Genomic DNA, 27,266 nt, shown 5'->3' on the forward strand with positions numbered 1-27,266 from the left:
GAAGAAGTTCAAGCAGGATGATCCGAAGGAAAGAGTGTAAATTTTGAAAAAGTGAAAATTACTCTTTTGTTATGCTACTATAGAGTTGCAAAAGCATTCACCTTGAGAACTGGGGAATTAACCACGATTTGTTGAGTAAGCAAGTAAACATTGACATTTATTCATCCCAGTATATTATGTATTAAAGAAATGTCTGGTTTATTAAAATGGTAACTGCTTTGGTGTGTGGGTAGACGGTTTAGTGCATAGTTATACATGCCCATTTGCACATGTGGGTACACATGAACATGTATGTCTGCCTGTGCTCGAGGGACAGGAATTGAAGCTGGGGACTTTTCAGTCCTAGTTCCCTCTGTACTCTATTTACTGAGAGCTCTCCCTGAATCCCGGGCTGGGCTATTTTAGCCAATCAGCTTGCCGGTGGGATTTCCCTGTCTTCTTTCAGGCACTGGGATTATCAGTGGCCCATAACCACTCAGTTTTTAATATGGGTGCTGCGTAACCAAATTCTGGCCCTCAAGTTTGGGGGCTGGCATTTTTATTGAGCCATCTCGGTAGCCGTGAGTTAGCTAAGCTATTTATTACTAGGTATTACATATTTGATGTTTTTATGTTCTTCAAGTACAAGCATTTTCCCCCGACACAGCGATAGGTCCTAAATAGCTAAGCCCACCATATAGGTCAGTTGATGACTCAGCTCCCTGACTGAGGCTTTTATTTATACGGCTTGTGATGAGTGGCTTATGAAGATGAGGGTGGGATCCTGGCTGAAGTGTGAGAGATCAAGTAAGCAGTTTATGTTTTAAAACATGTTCAAGATAAGAGCCATCACTAACAGTGTGTTTCCTTTCCTGTAACTCGGCTTGGATTCTGAGTGCCTGTGTGAGCAGCTCAGTGTTAGAGCTTTTTTTTTTTTTTTTTTGTTATTTTTTTTTTTTCCGTCTTTATTAAATTAGATATTTCTTATTTACATTTCAAATGTTATTCCCTTTCCTGGTTCCCAGGCAAACATCCCCCAACCCCTCCCCCTCCCCTTCTATATGGGTGTTTCCCTCCCCATCCTCCCCCCATTACCGCCCTCCCCCACAACAATCACGTTCACTGGGGGTTCAGTCTTGGCAGGACCAAGAGCTTCCCCTTCCACTGGTGCTCTTACTAGGATATTCATTGCTACCTATGAGGTTGGAGCCCAGGGTCAGTCCATGTATAGTCTTTGGGTAGGGGTTTAGTCCCTGGAAGCTCTGGTTGGTTGGCATTGTTGTTCATATGGGGTCTCAAGCCCCTTCAAGCTCTTCCAGTCCTTTCTCTGATTCCTTCAACGGGGGTCCTATTCTCAGTTCAGTGGTTTGCTGCTGGCATTCGCCTATGTATTTGTCATACTCTGGCTATGTCTCTCAGGAGAGATATACCTGACTGTCATGTTCAAGGACTTGTATTAATCCTCAACACTGAAAATGAAAGTAAGCCAATTCATCATAGGTGGAAGACATGGGTTTTTCTCAGTAGTCAGAATCATCCGTGTGTACGAATTGAAGAGTCCTTTGAGTTGTAGGGAAACCTGGAAAACATGTGAAGAGGGGACAGGAAGCAGAGTGGCAGATAAATCACTTCCAAGTGAGAAGGAAAGCTAAGAAAAACAGCTAAAAAAACATTTATCAGAATCCATTGATGGGGTTTTATAATCATAAGCTGAACCTTTAATTCTGTGCAAAGTAGAGATATGGTTTGGTCAGTTCCACTGTAGGACTTTAGGTTTTGCTAACTGATGCCGTGGCATATTATATTGACCATAACGAATGTACTGTTCCAGATGTTCTTGCTAGACCATGGCATTTAGCTTGTGGTCTCTTGTGAGTGGACAGTATTCCCTCTCCCCCTCTCTTTCTCCCTTTCTCTCTCTCTCTCTTACACATTCTCTCTCTCTCTCTCTCTCTCTCTCTCTCACACACACACACACACACACACACACACACACACACACACACACACACACACAGAGCTGGCTGCTTCCATGATTAGCAGAGATGGAGAAAGGTAGATATCAACTCTACATGAGTGTTCGCTGGTGAAGCAGGGACACGATTCACATGTCTCTTGGTACTTCTGATGAATTGAGGTGTATGTCTGCTGTGAATGACCTGAATAGCTGTATTAATATCAGCTTCATCCTGTTTAACATTACAATGACTTTAAGCATGGTACTAATTTATTTTGAAATACAAAGAGGATGTAAAAGGAAGATAGAAGAGTGCTCACTTTCTGAAAATAGCCAGTGAGGGCTCCCCATAAAATACTGATGGAACCCTAACTGTGACTGTAAAGTCCTCATGCTGTCGCCTCTGATGCTGGGATGCATGATGTATTTGAAAGCCAAGGGCTTACCAACTGCTTACATAGTACCCGAAAGATAAACAGTGTGGAAACAGTGTAGGGCCGTAGTTAAGAGGATAAAGCTTTCAAGACCCATAAGGTGTCACACGTGAGCAGATTATCTTCTGCACAAGCTTCTTAACCTCCCTGAACTCTCTTAGTTCCCTACCAGTAATGCTGCTTCCTCGGCAATCATTTGCACATTGACTATGACAGTACCTGTAGAAGAGGCTCGCCTGCCAATGGAACTTGCCCAGTTTGTGCTGTTACTTTTGTACCACTTTAAGAAATGTAATTCTAGTTACCATTTTTCTAGGGTGGCACCTAAAAGTCGTGGGATTATTCTTACCTTTCCATACTGGAAGATAGAGAGGGCCTCAGCAGGTTTTAACAAGCTAAGCTGCAGAGGCAGCAAGTTCAGAAGATCTCAAAAGAAATTAAAGATAAATTTAACAGTGCACATGTTATCTTTTTGATGATGCTGATTACTTAGTTTCAAAACTCAAATTTTTTGTCATTCTTTTTATATATGATTTTTTCCTCCTTTTTACCCTTTAAGCCCAAATGTCCTTGGGATTTATGATCACAAACCTACGATTCACTTGTCTCCTCCGGAGTTATACAGGTTTGATTAGTCCCGGCACTCAGTTTTGCTGTGTGCACCGTTATTCCGTTGGCGTCGGCTTTACTCGTCTTCAGTAGCTGTGTATGCACACATTAGTCAGTGTCTCGGGCAGCTAAGGCCTTTAAATACACAATGTGAGGCTATGGTGGTCAGCTGCTGGATCTCAGAAATCCTTTCGCCGGGAAGCATGTGTGATCAGATGCATTAATCTCTGTTTCTAAACACCCTTGCAGCTGTCTCCAGCTTATGCCAGAGTCAAATCTCTTCTGCTTATGGGATTTCAGAAAGGTCAAACAGTGTTGGGTTTTCAGATCAGGGAATTTTACCTGTAGTCTTTATTTTTTTCTTTTGGTGGGGACAGAGAAGGAAGAGGGAGAGGGGGAGAAGGTAAGGGAGAGAAGGGAGTGAGGGACAGACATAGGCAGAAATACTCCGGAGCTGCCTTCCTCACAGATGGGGCTGCAGGGGGACGGGGTGGGGGTGGGGTGCATTGCTGGTCTCTGAGGGAGACAACCACAACTCTTCCGCACCCTTCTCCTGCCCCTCTCAAGTCCAGCGTCTCCTGAGCAGATGTTCTCTCAGCGGATAAGTGACAATGTGTGTAAGGGCTCTGTGGTGAGTAGTTGGTTGGTGCTGCTGGATTCCCGTGGATGAACACTGGTGGGTGGGTGAGTGGGTGGGGTGTCCTGCAGCATGACCTTCGAGGAAGAATTGCCTGTCCTGACTGTCAGATCTGCCGAGTTTGAAGGAAGAGTCACCATCTCAGCTCACTCTGATTACACTGCCCGCATCCGTGATTCTCAGGGTTCCAAGTCTGTCTGCGCTCCCTGGCCAGGACTCACCGTGGCTTCTTGGTTGTCAGCAGAGCTTCCTTTTACCTCTACCTACTTTGGGTCATAATTCCAGGCCCTTTGACTTTTAAAATCCCATTTAGCAATTTTAAGTCCTCTGTTAGTGCACCCACGAAACAATTATTGATGGCATTTTATCTGTTCTCTAAAAGCTATCTTATTAGAAGTGGAAGCCTTCGTAAAGAAAGAATATTTTACTATATTCTCACTGGAGTTCTTCATTGGCTAGTGTAGAAAAACAGTGTTGATTTTCGGTTGTTGCTTAATCTTTTTACTGTGTCCGTTCTACAGACCTTTAGTAAGTAGCAACTAGAGAGCGCGTCCTAAATGCTCCCTAAGAAGCGTCAAAGCACCAATAGGACCAGTGCGGAGCGACTGATATAAAAACCATGTCATTATTTAAAATCGTGCTGTGAAATGGGTTTCTGGGACTTAACATACGGTCACTAGCAAATTAAATTTGTCTGCGATCCCACTATGAAGTAGTAAGCAAAATAGTGTGATTTTTTTTTTAAGTTGATGTACCTTCATGTGTTTTCGTCACAAAATCCAGTACATGCTGTCAGCAGGCATGTAAAGACAATTTCGTAATCTGCCCCGCTTCAAAACGCTGTTCTGTCTTTCCCCACCTTGCTTATTTGCTTCGGGGCTCGGTTTTATAGTTGTAATATTTGGTGTCTGTGGAGGGCTTGCTTCAGATCCCTAGGTCCTACTCACTGTTGGACAAATGCTCCATTTAGTATGATGCACTAACTCAAATTACTTTCTAATAGTATTATTGAAAATACACTTTGGACCCATTTATACTTATTTGCATGTGAATTTGTAAAAGGAAAAGCGTGTCACGGGGTATGGACTTTTTCTTGTGTCATGTATCAAAGTGAATAAGCAGAAAGCTGTGTGGCTTGTCGTCTTGTCCCTCACGTTTCTATTGAATCGTGGCAGCTTTTCCAATACTGCTACTGATTGATTTCTTCAATTCGTAGTGATTTTTTTTTACTCTCTACTTAGCAGAATAAGAGGTTTTTCTTTTTTTTTTTCTTTTTTTTTTTTTTTTTTTTTTTTTCAATTTGTTTTTCCTGTGAGATGTCTTACCATGGTATTGGAATATACAATCTACTTGAGTGGAGGGAGTACAATAAAGAATTCTATCAGTAAATGTCAATAACAAAAAGAAAGAACCTCTCTCTCTCTCTCTCTCTCTCTCTCTCTGTGTGTGTGTGTGTGTGTGTGTGTGTGTGTGTGTGTGTGTGTGTGTGTGATCCAGTGTAAGAATGATGATGGGGTTGTAAAACACACTTCAGGTCTCTTCAGGGCTTCGTTCCATATTTCTGTTGTTGTAAGTCCGTGGTTCTCCACAGGGAACACTGTACCAAAGAGCCTGGTCTGTACAGAAAACGAGAGAAACTGCTGAGATCTTTTGAGGTGAAAGAAGTTTTGCAGGCCGCCTCTTCTGATGACAGTGTAAAGAACAGGTTGACTAGGTCTGGAGTGGTTGCTCTGAGGTCATTTAGAACATGTGACAAGGGGAGGAGATGATGGTGCCATGCCTGGGACAGGCGGCAAGGAGAGGCTGGGCCACATCACTCTGATAGAATTTGCAGACACAGTGCACATGCACAAGAGAGGGGAACATAGGGTAGAAGATATCTCTACAGTTTCTACGTGCCTGGCAGTTAAATGCTTAAATTTCCTCTAATCTTCACAGAGCAAAAATGGACTATGCCTGCTCTCGCATTCTGATGTGGGGTAAACTAGAGCTTTCTGAAAACTTTTGGTGACCGTTTTACTGTCAGTAATCACTCATTAAAGTGTATAGTCTGTCTGTCCCTGTGATATTATCCAAGGGCTTAATTTGGTGGTGTGCCAGGGCTGGCTGAAAAGGACCGACTGCTGAAACAGGGGTTCTGTAGAGGAACTTGGAGTGGGAAACTCCAGGAAGATCTGGAACAGCGGCTACTGGTCAGTGAGCCCATGAGTTTTGGACACAGCATTCTCCGTACTTTAGTGATAAAACTGAGGAATTATATTCCCTGGAAGCTCCGACAGTTACAGCAAGGAAAATGGAAATAGGCCAGGGAGTCTGGCTCCAGGGCTCTACGATCCTTGCTCATCTTCCCCTGAGTCAGCAGAGAGCTGTTCCAAAGGGATAATCATATCTGATTTGATCAAGATTAGCATGCACTGACCGACTCTGCTGCCCCCTCATACTGTATTGCAGAACAGTAACCAGACAGTTTATTTTTAATTTCTCTTTTTATTTGTTATGAATCACACATTAAATTTTGTTTAAAGACAGGCGCTGCTTTGTGTGGCTTAGTTTGTTTACGGGAAGTCCAGGGGCATTTATGTTCCCTAAAAGTGCTTTCCTCATATCACATTGTCCCTTAAGTTCTTCTGGGCTGCTTTTCAGTGCCTGGTGATCTTTTCTGCTAAATATGCAGCTTATGCAATTTAAAAAGGATATTTAGAATTGATGTTAATATTTAATAGTGTGCTAGGGCTTAGCTTTCAGTAATGGGTGAAGGGAGAAATAACTGGAAAAGAGACTGAAAAGGTAGAGAGAAGAAGAGAAAAAATAGTATTGAGAGGCATCACTGGAGAATGGATTAATGCACTGGACAGTAAATTTGGCACTAGGTAGTTTGTTAATAGAAAAGGGGATTGATTGCATTACATAATTTTATATTTAGTGAAAAAAAGGAAAAACTATTTTTCTTCACACGCTGCCCCTCGGTGGCTGTGAGAAAATGCTGTTAAACATCTGTAAAGGAGAGAAAGCATCGCTTCCAGTTACAGTTCCCGTGTTGGGGATGTCACAGTGGCAACAGTGTGAGGGACCTGGGCACATTGTGCCCACAGTCAGGAAGCAAAGAATGATACATTCTTGAGCTCAGTTCTCTCCCTGCCTTTCTGTGTAGTACAGGATCCCAGTCCAGGGAATGGGCCACGTACAGTTTACCTAATCAATTTCCACCTCAGCTAACTTAGTCCCTGAGGGAATCCTGGATCTCTTCGTGGTGATGGTTGATAGTGGCCATTGTGTTATTTCTAATGATTCGGAAAGTATTTTCCTTGGTGACAGAAATCAGTGCAAAGAGCCAGGTCATGGCCAGAGTGATGACTCAGCAGTTATGAGTGCATATTGCTCCTGTAGAAGTCCTGAGTTCAACTCCCACAAGAAACCACCTACGGCTGCCTGTATCTCCAAGTCTAGGGACAGCCAATGCCTTGACTCTACGGGCATCTGCACTCACACATACCCTCTCTCCAGTTAGAAATAAAAACAAATCTTTAAAAGAATTTTTAAATGCTGTGCATTAAATAGTAACAGTAATAGTTCTGTTACAGTATATTCAAAGGTACGTTGAAAAGGTTTAAATATTTTCTTGATCATTTTTATTTAAAAATTTTTCTGAATGACTGGAGTGATAGCACAGTAGTTAGGAGAACAGTAATTCCTCTTACAGAGGACTCTGGATTGATTTCCAGTGCCCCCATGGTGGATCACAACCATCTGTTAATTCTATTCTGAGAGGATTAGATCTTTCCCTTGAGCACAGGCAAGCATGTGGTGTACTTACATATATGCAGGCGAAGTATACATCTGTAAAATAGAAAAAAAATAAAAATTTAAAAGCAAAAAAATTTAAAAAAATTGTGGGCTGGGAGATAGCTTGCTACTTAAGCTTGAACACCTGAAATCAGATATCTCGGCATCCACATGAAAGCCAGATGTGTTGCACATCTGTAACTCCACCTCTGGCAAGCAGAGACAGGAGGATCCCATTGGCTTGCTGGCTGGCTAGCCAGCCTTGCTCAAACAGCTAGTCCCACAGTTCCAGGTTCTCCAAGAGACCCTGTCTCAATAAATGAAGTGGAACACAGAAAAGGAAGACCCTTGCACTAATGACTTTTGGCCTCCACACACGCACACACATGCACTGTCAGAAAGACAGACAGGCAGACAGACAGACACAGTTATTTTTGTTACATCAGCATTTGACCAGTGATACAGTAAGGAGAGTTATTATCAGTCCTCCAACTCTCTGAGAATAGGGATCACAAAGGAAGTCTGGTCCTGGAACATTTACTTATTACTGGTTTAAGGCGGTTTCCCTGCAACTGTCTTTCTTCCCCTGGTAAAGTCTTTCTTTTCCTTTAGGTTTCACTGTTGGTATAAATTTCTCAGAACTCCCTAACCTCCTTGTTTAGTACAACTTTTTCCTTTAAAAATCTCTCACCTCGGGGGTTGGAGATTTAGCTCAGTGGTAGAGCGCTTGCCGAGCAAGCGCAAGGCCCTGGGTTCGGTCCCCAGCTCTGAAAAAACGAAAAGAAAAAAAAATCTCTCACCTCACTATAGTTGTTTTACAAAAAGGATTCTTTGCGCATTTATCACAGTTAGCACGAAACCTTTGTTTGGGGGCAAAACCTACCCTGTGTTGTCTTCACTATTCCCTGAGTTATGTGGAGTCAGGAACCTGTCTTCAAAGTAGATCTGCGGGGATATTTCTTTGCACTGAGAGCTTGCCAGTCATTACTTTATGTTCTTGTACATTGTAGTCTTTCTCTGGCTTCCTGTGGCATCTCTGGATGAGTGGGCATCTGTTTCAATTGGACGATGGTAGCCGATGAAAATGAGACACGTAATGGTAATTTGTTGGACCTTAGGGCAGAGTGGAGCCTGGAGTTAGTTTAAGGCTGTGATTTAGGAGCCAGACTGGCCTCAAGAATGAAAGCTCCTATTCCTTAAAATTTCCAAATGTCCTGCTACTCTGGTACTCTCTTGCTATATATGAGGTTTTCGTCTGGCCATAGAGGAAAAAGAAATAAAAGTAGCCTCGAGATTCTTAGTTCCTGTATTAGATTCTATAGTAGTTCCTCTAGGATCTACTCTAGTGTTTAAAACATTCTTTAGGCGTTCGAACAGCATGAAGGCTTCAAAGTCATGTCCCAAAGGAGGACGGAGCAGCTGTAGTGTGTGGGTGGAGCGTTCACTTTTCTTCAGTAATTATTCACTTTCCCTTGGCAAGGGAATCTCCAGATAGGATGTTTGTGTGAGTTTCTCCAGAAGAGGCCTGGGATTTTTTCTATGCCATTCTAATAGTTATCAAACCATGGTTAACCTACGAGATGCCATGGAAGCTTGAGATGATTCACTGCTGTGTTCGGGAAGTGTGTAGGGCAGTCTGGCTTTCCTTTCAACAATATAACCTCCCTGGACTGACATTCACTTTTCCAGATGCCCTCAGAGAAGGTGTATGCAGTTTGTGCAAGTTTCGAGATAAATCCCATGCGTGTTGGTAATCATTTAGTATTGGTGAAAACATGGGCTACCGATCGTTTAACAGCTCACTGTATTGTCTGGTCATAGCTTAAAATCCAGAGATGATCTGCATTATTTGTGATTAAGGACTATGTACAGAATGAGCAAATGAGCTTTCCGCATCTCAGTATAAAATACATTTTTAAAAACATGCAGGGATAGCTAGTGAAGACTGAAGACGCATGCTGTCTGGTGACCCAAGGTACCCTGACCCTTCTGGGAACTAAGAAGTTAAAGACCCAGGGCCAGGAATGTAGCTCAGTGGTAGCACACTTGCCTCCTGCATGCCAAGTCCTGAGTTCAATTCCCAACATCAGAAAAACAAAAGCAAAGTAGGGAAAGTGAGATTAAAGTTGAAAGCCTGTGAAAATTAGTCCATCTTCTCATATGGCAGTTAGAAATCTCGGAGAAGTCATTTTTTCATATGCCTTTTCTAATTATGGGAATGTGTTGTAACAGAAAATGCAGAATAGTTTGTGAATTTGAGAAACGTTTTTACTTGAAACACACACAGATGCACATGTGTGCACACATAAACACACACACACACACACAAATGCGTGCGCACGTACTCAGCATAGTTTTATAGGTATTGTTTTATTTAGCACTAAATGAAATCATTGTGTTTCCTGTTGGAGAAATCTTCGACTTAATGACATGCGAGGCCCACTGGGAGAGGTCACTGTTTCTGAGGAAATACCCGGAGATAACAGGGCTTCTTGGCTGTAGAAGTTAGACAAGGCTGAGTAATAGCTTTACAGCAGTGGGCAGGGTGACCCTGTACTGTAAGAGATGTTTGCAGAGCTCACAAGTCTCAGGATTCCTATCAGAAGCTGGCCACATGGGATATGACTGATCTTCATTTTCTCCTCCAGAAATGTTCTACCTTAACTTCTGATTGTCCAGTACTGCACAGCCTAGCCAGTGCTCAGGGAGGCATACGGCCCTGCGTATAAATCCATAAAGGATTTATACACAGATCTTAGATTGCATTCATAGAGCTATTGTGTGAACGTCTGCTTTAAATGTGTGTCGTCTTTATGACTAATCAATGCCTTGCTTAAGTCATCTTAGCATTTGAACAGCCACGTGGCCTGCCATTTATTTCTAATGTATCATAGCAAGAAAGTAAACGGATATTTCTACACAGAAGACAGGAAAAGAATGGAGGGACTAGGGAAAGGAGAGCTAGCTAGACTAACCCTTCACCCATCCTTTCCTCCTCGGTGTCCTCTGCCTCCGGGCTATCCCTCACCAGTGAGCCTCAGTGGATATATTCCGACCCTGGTAAGACCGTCTCAGTAATGACTTAAAGTGGTGAATTTACATAGTGCACCCGTGGCTTGTTTATTTTTCTCTAGTTTAAAATGAGGAAAAGGCTCTGCACACCGATTGCTCAGTCTGCTGAGATTCAGACTAATGGGCAGTATAGAAAAGCTTTGGTGTTGAGGTGAGCTTAGTCACTGCCGCCTTCGTCCCTGCAGTAAAACCCACAGGAGCTCATTGGGGTTTCTTGCGAGTTTGTGTCCGAGATTCTCCTAGGAAGAAGCAAGTATCAATACAAGAAAAGTTAACAGCTTCCTGTCACATTTGTAGGATCTACACTGTCATTGTAAGTACTTTTACAGTTTCTTGCCATTTTCAGAGCAAAATCATCTTAAATGATTTGGAATTCCTTCTTTCATCCCTTCCTCACAGAGGCGATTTAACATCAGTTAACTTGTTGAATTATTCGAGACACATCCAGATCAGTTGGTTTTTACATTCATTCTTCAGTGCTACTCCTTGGTTCCAGTCATGCTCTTTAGTTTAGGGTGTTGTAGCCCCACCCCCACCCCACCCCACCCCACCTCCACCCCACTAGCCCGCAGTGCCTGAATTTGTACTTCATTCTTTCAGCGAAGCCATGCAATCCTGATAATCATTAGCCATCATGACTGAGAAAGCCATATTGTGTCGCACCAAACATTTTATCTGGGCCCAAATCTGGGATCCTGTCACTTCAAATATGTTTTATTTAGAGCAGCATAGTTGATGTAAAAGTAGACCGTTTAGTAATTGGATTTAATGACTGTTAGGTAAATGTCGTTGCTATTAGCAGATACTAATCTTGGCCTTGTATTTTATCCCTGTCCTCAAACTTCTAATGGTATCCAATGTCAAGGTTAAAATCTGCACTGACCTGTGAGGCCCTCTGTAGGTCATGAGCAGTTCTGAAGTTTTTGTGTGCCACATCTTCTCTTGCTTGTTCTCTCCTGGCCATGTATGTGCCTCTCTTTTCCTTTCCCAAGCCAGGCACCGTGGCAACCTTTGTATTGATTGTTCCGTCTTACTAGAAAACTTCTAGCATGTTATCTGCCTGGCTCACTGTGTCCGCATTAGACTCTCCTCTCCGCGTGCTATGTGTGTGACTCAGAATTTGCAGCCTTGCAGCACCACGGCTCCCTGTGTTGCCTGTCCATGCATCTCAGAGCAGAGTTATCAGAAGCATTGTCCTTTGTGTTTGCCCCCCTGGCAGCAAAGATGGATTGCTTTTGTCACTATTCCCCTGGAACACAGAGTCTTCGAACACTGTGGCACATGGTAGAGCACAGCACATATTGAAGAGGGCGATGACATTTTAGCGTTCATAGACTGTTTCTTTCTCACTTGCAAACCATACACAGCAGCATCTTCCCCTGCCCAGGCCTGGTACTTCTCAGAGCTGTGCATGTTCTTTTCTGGTGATGGCTTCCAGATGCCTTTTCTCTCAGTGGATGCATTTAACCATTTCTTTCCATTTCTGAAGGCAGAGGATCAGAACCTCTTACCCCTATTTCTTACTGTTTAAATCTCAGCCTTTCTCCAAGAACCACCTACAGTTTGTTTCTTCTGTGGAGTGATCTAGATTATTCTACGTCTCGGTGCATGTCATTGTGGATATTTGCTGGCACACTTAGGTAACTAATTTTATAATGTGGTCCCCATTTCGACTTTATCATATCTCCCGGTACACAGAAAACCAGTCCTCGGCAGCTCCTGATACAGAGTAAGAGAGGAGACTTGTGACCCAGTATCTATGTTTAAATGAGACCTTGGTTAGTTCTGACTCATGTTCATGTCTGAGAACCAGTTGACAAGAACGGTATATGAATGGAACAGGATGGTGATACCTGGGATTAGGGGGCCAGTTGATAAATTATGATTACTAGCTCTGAATTATCAGGGTTCAATAGTCCCTAGGAATAGAAAATCTGGAGTGGAAATTGGGGGCCCAGTGTTCCAAGAATGAATAATATGGTTATTTCTGACTGTATCATTAATTGGGAGATGTCCTGTAGGACAAAGAACCGTCAATGAGATGAAAATAGGTCAGTGTTTACATCTGTGGTTTAGACGTTGGCCTCTGAGCACATTTTGGATAATAGATGGTTAGCTGCCTTGCTTCCTGTGAGCTCCACAGTGGGGAGATTTGAGACGGGTAAGCCATACTGAGCTAAATGTGGCATACATGGCTACTTGGGATGGGTGAGAACATTAGGTTCCAGCTTCATGACTGGAATATGACAAAAGGACTGGTGACTGGTTAGTAGAAAACCAAAATTGTGGGGCTGGAGAGATGGCTCAGCTGTTAAGAGGATTAACTGTTCTTCCAGAGTTCCTGAGTTCAATTCCCAACACCCACATGGCAGCTTACAACTGTCTGTAACTCCAAGATCTGACACTTTCACACAGACATGCAGGCAAAACACCAGTGCACATAAAATAAAAATAAATTAAATAAAAACAAAAAACAGAATTGTAAAGCACAGACACTGAGAGCAAGGGTGCTTTTCAGGATAAGGTTAAGTGGTCTGGAGTGTAGGGGTTGGTTCTGAGGGACGTTACATGTATATCACTAAGGTCAACAAAGTGTCTTCTGGGAGGTGTGCATCAAATTACTCCCAGTGTTTTACTTGGAAATAGTCCATGTATTCCTGTATCTCTTTGGTACCTGAAATAATAGATTGAAATAAAATACTTTGATTACCTACTGTTTATGAGCAATCATTTACTATGCATGCCTATTTGCTGTGTCTTACTAAACTCTTTGATTTTCTCCTCAGTTTATAACTAGGATAAACTAACTATACTTCTTAAAATGTGTGGTTGCTTCTCTAGCCTGTTGTAAGTTGAGGTGGGCACTTCTTAAACCATACCATTCCCTCCTCATGGAATCAGGAGGGGTATGGCACTCTTTCCTTTCCAGGACACATATTCTTTTGCTCTTTTTGCTTTGCATACTCATAATAAATCTCACCAAAAGCAGCCAGTAACACTCATGCCACAGGCTGCATGCTGGGCTGTCATGAAAGTCACCCTGTCAAGTAAACAAGGTAATTGCTTTAGAGTTCAGTTTCATTCCTATTTCCAGGAGAGGGGAGAGCATGGTCAGAATATAACCTGAGTGGCCTCCAGTCAACGTTCAGCAGTCTTTGCTGCCGCCTGCAACCTCAGCAACAGTCTTTACGGCCCGTGTTCTGTCAGCATCCCTTGCTTATGGCGCGCTAGGGTTTTTCTGTGTTTGCTACAATGTCTTCCACAAAGCAGTTCCTAAGGGCTGTGAACAAAATGGTTAGGTTTATCATACGTGAGAACCCTGGATCTCTCTCTTCTGAACCCATTAATTTTCTGGTTGCTGTAACAGCATTCCTGATACATGCAACTCAAGAGAGGACTGAATTATGCTAGCCATGCTGACAGAGGACTTCAGGCCATTAAGGCCAACAGTTAGAGACCAGATGCTATGTGCCTTTGGGGGACATTGCAGATTCAAATCATAATAGAATTGAACTTGGAATTTATTATATATAGTGTACCTCTACAACTGTATGTACATCAAGAACAACTGTATCTTTTTAAATGCTCTAAAGGATAGCTGTGTTTTAAAATAGCTTGACTAAGTCCACGGTATAATGGTTAAATAGGTAGTGGTTTATATAAACCAAACTATACTGTTGTTCCATTTGGAAACAGCTCAAATACATGTAAAACCTATAAAAGGAAAATATGGCTTAGCATGTAAAGTGTGCTCATGTATAATAATATATGGAATACTCACTTGTGTGGCATTGAGATATTTTTTTTTAGAAGCAAGCAGAAGAACCACTTTTTTTTTAATGTCTTGAGCAGGAACCTCTCAGATGTCTGAAAATATATTTTAATTTCATTATTCAATCCTATAACAGTTTTTAAAATTATGTGCATACGTGTTTTGCCTGAATGTCTGTGCACCAGTTGTGAACCCGATACCACGGAGGGTAGAAGAGGGTGTCAGATCTGCTGAAACTGGAGTTACAACAGGTTATGAGCCCCACTGTGTGGGTGCTGGGAACCAACCTGAGTTCTCTGGAAGAGCAGCCAGTGCTCTCAACCACCGAACCATTGCTCCAGCCCTGAAACACCGCTAAAACTGTTAGCTTGTTCAGCAAGATGAGAGTGTGACAGTTGGTAGTTAGAGCACGGAAGTTTTGTAATGACTGTAGTTATTCCATAGATGCCCGGTCTATAAAGGTGGCATTGCGAGTCATTTGGGAGTTACCTTTATAGCCTCAAATTATCATGTAATATGCTCATCCATGTTTTTAGTAATCCTTTACATGGCAACCTCTGTATAATGTGAACTGAAGTAGCAGGAGGGCGTTCTAAAGCTTCTGGAGTAAATGCTGTAAAGCCTTAAAGACAGAATGAGACTGAGCTGCTGCTGCTTAATCTAATGCACTTGACTGAATATATGCCTGTATGCCAGAAGAGTGTCCCAAGATCACATTTCAGATGGTTGGGAGCCACCATGTGGTTGATGGGAATCAAACTCAGGACCTCTAGATGAGCAGTCAGTTCTCTTAACCACTGAGCCATCTCTCCAGCCCAAAGCATCTATTTCTTACATTATGCTGTAAATCAAGTCAGGCCTCGAGCATGTTAAACAAGCACTCTGAGAACCAAGAAACAGCATTGCAAGCCCGGCAGCCCCAGTCCTTGAAAATAATTCTGTACTGTTCTCTTAGAAATGCAGGATAGAAGAAACAACTATTTCCTTGTAACTGAAGATGATAAGTAAAGTTTAGGACTTTGTTTTCACTAAATTTCAACAGCATATGTTTCTGAATCTTCTTTTAATTAGACCCTTCTCTTAGAGCATGGTCTCTCAATCCCAGCACAGCTGCCAGTGGCAGCTCGTGGGAATGGGTGTTACCTTCATCTGTGGTTTATTGTCCTGGTCCCTAAATGGTGCCCCCTGTGTATGAGCAGAGGAGATATTTTACTGCCTGTGTAAAATATGGAACAGACAGTAACAGTTCAAATGTGTTTCAACAGGCTACGTAATCTGCTTGCGGATTGGCGAAAGGCCGGTCCCCGTCTCTGATAAAGCATTTGGCCAGCAGATGTGTCACAGCACTCAGCTCCGAGGATGTTCTTCTCACTCGCACGTTTTTCTATTTTTGTGACATTTCATGTCTCTGAAGCCCTGCAGTTCATTAATGTACACTCTTTCTTTTGGGCGGGTGGTTGGCAGCTCTTTGTGTCTTTGACATTGGAATTATATCTAGTGTTCACATTTTGTGACGTGGAGATATCAAATATGCTGTTATGAATTTTGGAAAGTTACACTGTATTTGTTGGATCTAAGGGATAGAATGCACATCAATTTTCTCACATAGTTCATTTATTTTGGATACATCTTACTCTTGTTGTTGACACAATGTCCTCAATTAATTTGTCCTTCTCTCTCAACCAGCTTTCTAAAGTTGTGCAGAGAAACCTAGATTTTTGGTTTTCCCTCTTGAAATGAGTTAGTGCAAAAGGTGGTTGATTCCTTTCTTATTTTTTCCTTTTTATCAGAGTAGAAAAACATCTCAGTCCCTCAACTATTAGTACACGGCATGGCTTCCGTATCTCTCGCCACCCGGTCAAACCTCACACGGTTACTACTTCCTGACATAGCTCACCAATGTCTTGTAACTTCACACGTGGGAAGGAGCTGGCACATGTCACTTGCCTGGTAAAGAGGGCTGTTTTCTTGGCTTGCTTGGCATGCACTGGCTGTTTCTGAGCCTGTGTTCAACCTTGCGAGTTTTTTTTTTTAATGTAGAATTTATATTTATTATTAAATACCATGTAGGAGATAATCATAGTGAATGCTTTTCCCTGCTTTTTTTTTTTCGTTTTTGTTGAAGTTTTATTTCAGAAGTTTATCTCAGAGTTTCCTTGCTTGCGTTGGGAGTCGTCCATGCTCATTCTTTGGAGTGTGAACTTCGTTTCCACATTCTAAACTCCAGAAGGAACTCTTGGATCTCTGTGTGGAGTATTTGGCTGCTGTCCAGGGTTGTGCAGTTTTTCTTTCCATGTTTCTGGGAAGGGATTGCTATGAATGTGGGGGAGCGGATCCCCTTCATTGTTCTTCCTTTCACTTACCACACGAGCTCGGGATCTTTGAACAGTCAGGTCTGAGTAACTGCAGGACTCGGCACAGGTGTGGGTCTGTGGCAGTGGTGAGGGAGGGAGTGTTGGGTGGGAGTGTGGGTTCTTACAATGGAGTGCGTTTTGTACAGATTACATAGGTTGTGTGGCTCACGTCTGTAACTATTGTTACAACAAGAGCATGAACTTCCCTAAACTAGGCGTTGTGTTAAGGCCAACTGTTCTCATTTTAATTTCTGTGATCTGTCATTGTTATCATTGACATAAAGTTTGTGGCCAACAATATATTAAAATTACATCATTTCAATCTTTACCTAATAATCACTTTTACTATAAAATATACTAATTTTGTTTTTATTTGCAATATAAATAATCAACTTACATACTTTGAAAATGTCTTTAAGCACCCATAGCTCTGTGAAAGTTACTTTGTCTTCCAATCAGACCTTTCTGAAGAGGGAAGCTCTGGCTTACCATTCCTTTTCTGTACACATACCATTTATTTATTTATTTATTTATTTATTTATTTATTTATTTATTTACATCCCAAATGCCCCCCCCACGGATTCTTTCCCCCATCCTCCTTCACTTTGCTTCTGAGAGAGTTCCTCCTCCACAGGGCATCCTCCCTCCCTGGTCATCTAGTCTCTACAAGACTAGGCTCATCTTTTACCACTGAGACCAGACAAGGCAGTCCTCTGCTACACCGTATATACCACTCTAAAGGGTTTTTTGGCCCAGTGACCTTTGCCAAATGAGGCAACCTTAAATACTGGAAACAAATGAGCTTTACAGATTAGCTCTCATGATCTCCTTGTTCTGCACATAGCTTGTTCGGTAATATTAGTTAAATCACTTATCCTATTTAACTCTTACTCTCCTCATCTGTGAATGCCAAGTAGTGCTATGTATTTTCTTGAAAATGAATATTTTTTGTACACATGTGCATGCCATCCTTTGTCCATGAATCCACTCAGTCAAGATGTTGATACGTACAATATGTATGTACATGAAAAAAATTCCTTGTACTCTATTATATGTACAATTTTATGTTACTTTGTATCAATTGAAAATGAATTTTAAAAGTTTAGTAATCCATGGAATACTGCATACCATGGATAACCTCACGGTTTAGTTAATGTTTAAGGACATCTCAAGTCTTTGGATATAGTCTGGTTGGAGAGAATTTGATCATAAGTTTTAATTGTTCTCGTGAATTTGTAATTATTCTTGCTCTAGATTGTTAAGAGCAGCATGTTCTTAACAAAATAAATCTTTAAGCCAGAGACTGATGCCACCACTACTGCACATAACTTGCTGGCTAGGGCTTCTTTCTACAGACTCTCCTGTCTTTGCCTTGTGTCTCTGCAGTGGGGCATGATGGGAGTACAGACCCTTGTGCTGACAATGTTCCATGTTCTGGAAAACCAGCTCACATGGTCAGCCTTGCCCATTTCTTCAGCCCTGGAAAGTTTTCTTCTCTAAAATTAACAATTTAAAGATATCTTTAAGATAGCTTTCCTCAGTGTCTTAGTCTGTGTTCTATGAAGAAACATGAACAAGGGGACTCCTGACAAAATAAAGCATCTAATGAGGGACTTACTTAGAGCTTAGTCTATAGACATCACGGTGTGAGCAGAAAGGCACAGTGCTGGGACAGTTGAGAGCTTTACAACCTGATCTTCAGGCAGCAGGCAAAGAGGGCTGGAGGGGGTTGGTGAGAGACAGGCAGAGCCAGAGAGAGAGAGAGAGAGAGAGAGAGAGAGAGAGAGAGAGAGAGAGAGAGAGAGAGAGACACACACACACACACACACACACACACACACACACACTGGGCTTGAAGTGGGCTTTTGAAACTTCAAAGCCCATCCCAGTGACATCTCCAGGAGGCTACAACTCCTGATCCTTCCTTAACCCTCCTTGCCCTGATGACTAAGCATTTAAATATATGATTCTGTGGTGGCCATGTTTATTCAAACAACCATATTCAGATCTTCATAACGTCAATTAATTACTGGCTATATTTTATTTGGAACATTTACTCAACCAAAAATTTTGTAAGGTAATACTTCATTTGTAACAGAAATCTAAAAATGCATTATTTATCTTCATGGAAATGTTTTTCCTTTTGTTTTGAATAATGAATGTTTAGCTTACGCAAATTAATTATGCTTACATTCTATAGTAAAATATTTTCAGAATTTGATATGAAGAATTACCCTAGTTTGTTAACTGATTCCTATGATCCATTAATCCTATGACTACGGATTATTTATGATTTAGCGGTCATGCAGAACCTTCTCGGTCTTCTTGTATCACTAGGCCATGGAGAATTAAGTGGGATAACTTGGTGTTTGCAATGTTGAGATATTAGCTCAGCTGTCTGACTCCCTGAGGAATGCCCTGCTCCTTAGTGCTTGCTGGGGAGGATGCAACTTTTACGAGTTTTCCAGCATGCTTTTGCCTGATAAATATTATCCCATCTGTCTACAGCGGCTTTTATGAGTATTTGTAAACAGATTTTTACTCCACCCGTCTCTGTTAAGAACAGAACCTATAGTGAATTCGGGAGCCATTGTAAAAGGCAACTAAAGGCTACCTACTTGCTGATGGTGTTGCTAGCATCTCTGACTTTTGATCCAATTACTGTTTACAAAACTAAGAATAAAGAAAGGATATAAACGTGATGTCTTTTAAGACCTTAGTATCAGACGTAGGAGGAAAAATAAGACTTTGTAAGTAGTCTGTTTTCAGTTTGTTCAGCTTATTTTAGAGGCTAAGATTAGTCTTTCGATGAGGTCCTCCTTTGTGAGTGTCAGTGTGGAGTGAATAGAGCTTGCTGAGGAAATCACATGATAGCATGCCTCAACTGGGATGGCGTGTAGGTGACAGTGCGGCTGGCTGATGGAGTGATGTGTACAAAAGTCTTAACTGGAGATAAAATAGGCCTTTTGTGAAAGCCCATCTCCTATATTTATTTGAATACCAGTAAAATAGTTTCTTGCTACATGGGTTGATCATTGCCGTGTAATACGGCCCATTTTCCATGCCTGTTTTTCAGTAACTCTTCATTTAACTAATCAAGAGAATTCCTGTGTGATAAGGAAGTGTTTAATCACCATAATGTTATGGAGAAACAGCATTTAATGTTTTGCTAAACCTTCTTTCTTTATCTTTTCAGATAAGTTATTAGTCATAACTGTAGCAACCAAAGAAAACGATGGATTCCACAGATTTATGAATTCAGCCAAGTATTTCAATTATACTGTGAAGGTATGATACGTCTTTCTGTCTTTGGACTTCTTAGAATATGTATGTGCCTAAAATACATTATCTAGTGGTTTATTTAAACATGTTCTATAAGCAACAGAAATACATATATATGTAACTTTCCTGACTTCCTTTGGAGGGTCATGCATACATACAGTGCAATCAGGATTTGACAGTAAATGTTTTCCCTGACTAAGGACTGTCTGCCATGGTGTTTCTTTATAGGTGGTTGAAAACACGGTGGGAAGGAGGCTGTCGGGTACGCTGTTGACAGTTGCTTTTCCTGTTTGGTTTGGTTTGGGTTCATTTGTTGGAACATTGCCAAGTGTTTTAGATGTTTTGTCCCCAGGATATGGTTCACAGATATGATCAGAGGTGACTTGGAGCCCCTGATAGAGTGTTACACTGGCTTTTGTGACATGTGCCTATTGGATCTGGTTATTTATCTTTTGATATAAAGAGTATGCCAGCCATATTGTTTTTAGAAAGAGGAGCATGAGGAAGTATCTGAGAGACTGAAGAAAATGAAAAACAAAAAAAAGGAAAATGTTGCTCCTAGCTTGGGAGAAACTGACCTGTTTTAGCATGTAATGTAGAGAATAGTGTCATCCATTACTTGGCCTCTAGATGACAAGGTGTGGATTTTCATGCAGAGCGTTAATGTTGCTGAGCTGTGCCGGAAAGAGATTTAGTGATAGCATCTGTGTGTTTAAAGAGGAAGAGTGAGAAAGAAGAGGAGCGCTATCGTTGGCATGCCTTGATGGAAACCGGTGTATACACACAGACAAACAAAGGATATGCCTGGGACTTGGTGGGTCGATATGTGGGGCTCGATGTGAGGAGAGAATAGAAAGTATCTCATGTGCACGTATTAGGAAAATCATATGTGGTATGCCGTTGATCAATTGCATTACCAATGACATATACATGCTTATGAGCAAAATTTATTTATTTTTGAGGGAAACTTGCCTGCTTGCCTGAGAGTACATAGCTCTGACCTATCATATCTTAGAGTCCAGTTCCCTTTGAATAGTAGAGATTTGGGTCCTCTCTTCATCCTCCTGTCACGTAGTCCAGAAGTTTCTAAAGCATACACTTTGTACCAGGGAACTCTTCATTACTTGAAAGGAGCTGGACCGGGAAATTCTCCCACACACATCAGGTCAGTGAGTCACAGAGTGGACCCAGGAGTCTTCTTTCACCATTTTTGACCATGTGCAGCAAAGCCTGACTCCTCCCTCTGCTGGGCTGGGATAGGCTCCAGATGTGGTCGGCTCAGTGGTGCAGTATTGGAAACTCCAGAGCGTCCTGTGAGAAGCTCAGCTGGAGCACTGATCAATCAGCATCCCCTCCGGCTTGAATCCAGTTCCATGCTAACTTCAGTCCATTTGGATGTCTTTACCCGGGACATCCCTGTAGGCAGTCAAACATCTGAGGTTGGGTTCACTGAGTTTGTTTAAATTCCATTCCCCTTTCGTTCTCCAGATCTACTTGTATGTGGGAGGTGGGGCACATGTTGATTATATCTCTCCATCTCAAAGCCAGGGTGTCACTCACCACTTAGAGCTCATGGTGAAGTGGCTAAGGCTCAGGCAGATGCTGGAAGGAGCCTACGTAGCCCAGGCTAGCTGCACTTCAGCATCCCTTGCATTGGGTAATTCTTATTAAACTTTTGAGGCTGATACAAATAAGATTTGCCAAAGAAATCAGGGTTCTTTATACTGAAGGCTTTCTCTGTGTCCTTGTTTGACAGGCCAGTCTAGGAGCCTCTGATCATAGGAATTTCCTTACAGAGTTCCTATCACATTAGACAGGTAAACCACAAGGGTCTCTTCATTTTCATTTAAATCTGGAAAACAAGAATAAGATGAGAACTACTTTCTGAGTCCACTTCTATAGGTTAGAATCAACTTGAGGTGTTGTTTGGAGTGGTATCTTAGTGGTGGATAGCACTGAGGAATTAGACCCTCCCGTGCATTAATTTCCCTTCCATCCTGACATTGCGCTTTAATTATAAATAAGCAGTCGGTTAAAGGAGTGCAGCACGAGTCTCTGCTGACATTTTAATGCTGATATCGCCATTGGCGTTTTCCTCAGGATAATTCTTGGTTTCATTTCTAGGTTCTTGGTCAAGGGCAAGAGTGGAGAGGCGGTGATGGGATGAACAGTATCGGAGGGGGCCAGAAGGTGAGATTAATGAAAGAAGCCATGGAGCACTACGCCGGTCAGGACGATCTGGTCATCTTGTTTACTGAATGGTAAGAGAACTAAGCCTGTGTGTTTTTCAGCCTGTATTATGTTACCTTTAAAGATAGAATTGGATAATTGAAGTTTAAATGTTGAAATATTTTACTGACAGTGACTCATTATAGAAAGTTTATTTTCCTCAGGTATAACAGAAGTTTTTCCAGTGAGCAGCTGGTGCTTCTGAGCCCTAACTTAAAAGCAAGATGATTTTATACTGAATTTTCCCGTTGGCGGCAGTTTTTCTTCTATGTAAAATAAATTTACTACGCATGAAAGAAGTCACAATCTGCACCAGTCTTGTAATATTAAAGATGATGAGTTATAATAAGAACTAATAAGAAAATATGGAACCATGTAACATTCTTGTGACATTCACTTTAATCTTGGGTTAAAGGCACAGTGGAGATCATGCTTGAGTGTGCAGTTGAGGGAGACGGCAAAATGAGCTCTGCTCAGGCGTCCAAATGACCTAGAAAGTTGCAAGTGCAAGGCAGACAGACGAGACCCTGTGCTGTCAAGAACAAAGAGTCTTTTGGTGCATACATTTTTGCCATTTATTTGCTTTTGAGCTTGGCTGAAATACAAAGGGATTCGTATCCAAAGCACATATTCTTCCATAGAGCCATCTCCCTGGCCCACGGGTACCATTTTACATACTGCCTTATTTTCCTGAAGTACTTAACATCTTTTTAAAACATATGTATTTTAAAAACACCACATTGTACCATAGACTGCTTTGTGTCTTTTTCATTTTTATAATGTTGTTATTGATCTTTCATTTTAAATCCTGTTTGGAATTTCTCTCATTGGTGTAATAAAGTCATTTTAAATCCTTCTTGTTTTCAATGCCCAAATGCAAAACCACATCATTTGCAAATGAAACTAGAGATGATTCTTAGGCAAAAGTATATGTGAGGATGGCCTGAACTCTGACATACAAACAGAAGCAGTGATGCCTAGGCCCCGTCAGTCCTTCATACTGTCACACTTCCAGTTGCTGAGGTCCCCAGACAGAAGCTTGATTTTCATGCATGCACTTTCCTTGCAAGTCTGAGATGGCAGGTATGGGACAACTTATGCACTGTGAAGTTTTTTACATTGTCTAATATATCCATATCGTATATAATAAATATCATATAACATCTAGATTAAATGCTCAGTATGGATTTCTCATATTCACATGCCTGAGTTTGAACCTGGCACAAGCAACTTTGGATTTTGATTATGAGGGAGATAGTCTGTGATCACACACCAGTGAAGAACCTAGTGATGGTCTCTAGGTTTCTGAGCCTTTGAGTATGGGGACCCTGTTTTTCTCTGACCTTCCCTTCCCAGCCTCCTTTCTCCCTTATGTGCTTTATCCTGGCGAGTTGGCGTGTGAGGAGCCCAGCTATTTCTGACAGACAGAAGAGGGCATAAGACACACATACCTGAGACGAGTCGGTCTGATTCATTTGGGTTGTATTTAAGACTCAGCTTGGCAGAAAATCCAGTGTTTGAAAAGGGTCCGATGGCTCTAGGCATTGTCAGGATCCGCCATGTTCCTGGACCAGGTAGATTTTTTTGAGAATAAAGTTTTAAAAGCAAACCTGTACTTTTATTAAGAAAAGCTGGTTTATTTGGTAAAACCCCCTCCCTGGCAATAGTGACAGCTTACATGTGCAGACACAAAGGATCTTATCATTAGTGATGGACAGCACTTCACATATAGATATAATAGCAGTGACTGGTCTGTCGGTCTGTCTGTCTGTGTCTGTCTGTGTCTGTGTCTCTGTGTCTATGTCTGTCTCTCCTCTCTCTCTCTCTCTCTCTCTCTCTCTCTCTCTCTCTCTCTCTCACACACACACACACACACACACACACACACGTGCACACATCCTTGCATGTGTATTCCCAAGCCAAATTGTCTACTTGAAATTTGTTCTTTAGTGAACAAGTATTAGCTATCTCTGTTCAAAATAAGATACTAGTTGTGGGTACTGACAGCTGACTGGGTCAGACATTCTGAATATTTTTCTCTTTTATATGTGTCATAGCTGACATAAAGGATCTGAAAAATTACTTACTACTTTTTTATGGAGTGAATGAATATTCATTTTTACAGATTATTTGCCAGCTTTGCAAGTTCTTATCATTCAGAGATAATAAGCCCTATCATTTTAAAAGGAGACAGTGATTCTCATCTAATTCTTTGTATCATTTTAGTTTAAGGGACTGACTGAGAAACGGGGAGATCCTGGTCTGGCAGTTAGCTGGGCTGAGGAGCATACATCTTTGAGATTTGCCACATTCTCCCTCTGGCTGTCCTCTGTGCATTGTGGCTCCTGCACTTGGGCTCCTCTGAAAACCGTCTGGAGGCAGTGACCTTCCAGATAGAAAGATCTTCATCGTTTCTGACCCTGTTTAGCATCAGGAATAATTTCATACCCTGCATGTGTAACTTCATCTGGGGACATACTCATCAAGGAATGTTTGGCCCTTAGGATAGAACCTACTTTAGCCCACCAGCTCCCCTTTTCTCTATCACAAATAGCTAATATTAATTTGATCATTTTCCATAACGATTTATACTTTATTTTGAAAATTCACTTGAGTGAGCATTTTCAACTAGTTAAAATGGTGTGTGTGTGTGCGCGCGTGCATGCATGCATGCGTGTGAGTGTGTGTGTACATGTTGTGCATGTGTGTTATCTATGTGTCCCTGTATATCTGTGTGTCTGTGTCGTCAGTGTAGGTTGCAGGTATTAAAGGTTCTATACTGTTGCATCATGGTTTTAATCTCTGGAAATACCAAAATTTGAGGGAGACTCAAGATACATAGTTTTCAGGTATTGCGTGGTTCAGTTTCATTAGACTTTATTTTTAACCTGAACCTTATGGTTCAGAGGATTATAATTTTTGTTTAATTCTATGCATGTAATGATCAGTAAAGTTTTGGATTAGGGCAAAGTAACAAGGTTTGGGGAAACTTCTGTGGCTTTTTTCCTTGGCAACCTATTAGCTTTTTCCTCTTATACAGATATAATTTAATTCATTTATTGGTTGATTCATTTCATTTGTTTGACAAATATATACTTAATGTCTTCAAAATCCTCAGCTAAGGGCCTAGATAAATGCTAAAGATGTGAATCCAGCTTATAAGGGAGAAGATGCAGCCTGGAATAAGAGGGGCTTTTGATTAGGTGCAAAAATACAACGGATATCTGGGTGGGTACAAAGAATTAAAGGATAGTGAGAGCTAAGTGGAAGGAAATGCTCTTTTCCTGCCATGTTGGTGTCAGAGGAGTTGAGACTGCACGTAAGCCTTGAGAGGAAGTTGCTTGGGCCCAGTTGGGAAATCCATGTTATGTAGACAGATGCTCATTATGAAGACACACTTGACCACACATGAAAGAATTCATATTAGCTTCTGAATAGGATAGTGAATCAAGGTTATTGTTGTGAGCTGGTCTATTTAGATTTTATTCTACAGGGCAGGTATCCATAAATGGGTCTTGTGGGACCAAGCATTGTTCTGTAACTGAGAACTCTATACCTCCTATGTCTTATATGTTACTGCTTTTGTACCAGCCTGGCAGAATTAAGTTGTTTGACAGAAACTGTGTGGCCTTAGAGTCCAAACTGTCTACTGAAGGCCAGTGTAAATATTTGCTGACTTATTTTAGGCCACAGCTAGAAACTACTGGTGGACTCTGGGGCGTGGTACCTTCAGGAGAGTCTCAGACTCCCCGAGCCAGGAGTGTGTGTGGCAGGGGTGACAGATCGCTGGGAAGGTGCATATGGACTTTGGAGGGAACGTAAATCGATACAGATCATTGTCTTCTCGGAGGAACTAGAATAGAATAGTAGAATAGTAGTAGAAGTAAGGTGTAATCAGTAAGAATCTGCAAAAGCATTTCAATGGCAGTTGCCATGGAAACCGACGAGTCCAGGATAAATGATGAATTTTCATCCAGTCTGGGTCACTGTGGTAGAAGTTACCACAAGCATAACACAGAAGGACCAGTACTCATAAAAGTCCCAATGACCTGCTGGAGATAGAGCTGTGACATGTCTGTGTTCACTCATGGGTTTTGCAGGACTGGGGAGTATTTACCATGCTTAAATGTGGAAAAGTTTTATTTTATTCCTTGTCTTTAAATGGACTGAGTTCCTGTGAGAATTATTTTTATGACCTCTGTGCATTCATATTTTGAAAAAAATATTTTTATTGTACATTTTTGTGGCTCAAATAATTTTAAGTAGAAAAACTTTCTTCCCTTTGAGAAGTTTTAAATAGGCAGAAAGAAACCCCCACCCAAGGAACGCAAACAGAAATGACACCTGCTGGAAGGAAATAGGAAAAAATGTCAGCAACTTTACCTTTTTTAGCTGAGTGCAGTGGCGCCTGCCTGTAGCGCCAGCACTCGGGAGGTGAGGGCAGAATGTCAGGGCCAGCCTGGACCATGCCCCTCTCTGGCTTGCCTGGGTTACGTGAGACCCTTTCTCAGGAGAGGAAATACTTTACATTTTTAAGTCAAAGTCAATATTCTTTTCAGTCAGTATTCCTACTTGAATTATGTGAAAGTAATTTTCTTCTCATCTACATTAAGAGAATTGCATTTAAAAAGTAATGATTATAAAATCCTAAATTAGCAAATTAAAAATCATATCTTCTTTTATAAGCTACTGACTTTATTAATAGTCTAAAATACAGTTTTATCTTTGTTCTTCACTAGAGTTCTAAAGATAAAAACCTTCAAATGGCATCTGTAACTTTTTTTGGCTAAACTGGGAATTCAATCCAGGCTTTGTTCAACTGAGGCCAAGGCTGTACATGGGGTTTCACACCCACCCATCTCACCCTCATTCGTAACATTTGAGTACGTGGTACTACTCACAAATTTTCTATAAACTGTCTGTCTGTCTATATATCTGTCTGTGTGTCCTTCTGTTCATCTGTCTGTCCATCTATCCATCTATCGACTATAAATTAAGGTTCTTTTACTCACCAAACTATTTTTAACTGTTTTCAGAAAGTTGTTTGGTCTCCTAAAGCTCACTGTCTGCTTGACTGAGGAGTTTGAGCTTTTGGCCTCATCTTTGGTATTTATTAATCCCCCCACTCCTCCCTCTCTATCTCTCTCTCTCTCTCTCT

The 27,266-nt window shown here is 41.5% G+C and overlaps 1 protein-coding gene across 2 annotated transcripts in view; it reads left to right on the forward strand.

Moving 5' to 3' along the window:
- Plod2 (procollagen-lysine,2-oxoglutarate 5-dioxygenase 2) overlaps positions 1–27,266 on the forward strand; it is a 69,299-nt gene that overhangs the window by 9,564 nt on the left and 32,469 nt on the right. For both annotated transcript variants that reach the window (XM_032910672.1, XM_032910673.1), the window contains exons 2-3: positions 19,794–19,885; positions 22,004–22,140. In XM_032910672.1, coding sequence (XP_032766563.1) covers positions 19,794–19,885; positions 22,004–22,140 — 229 coding nt within the window. The remainder of the gene's footprint in view (positions 1–19,793; positions 19,886–22,003; positions 22,141–27,266) is intronic.

The sequence above is a fragment of the Rattus rattus genome, chromosome 8 (genome assembly GCF_011064425.1).
Source record: "Rattus rattus isolate New Zealand chromosome 8, Rrattus_CSIRO_v1, whole genome shotgun sequence".
In the NCBI taxonomy this organism is placed as follows: Eukaryota; Metazoa; Chordata; class Mammalia; order Rodentia; family Muridae; genus Rattus; species Rattus rattus.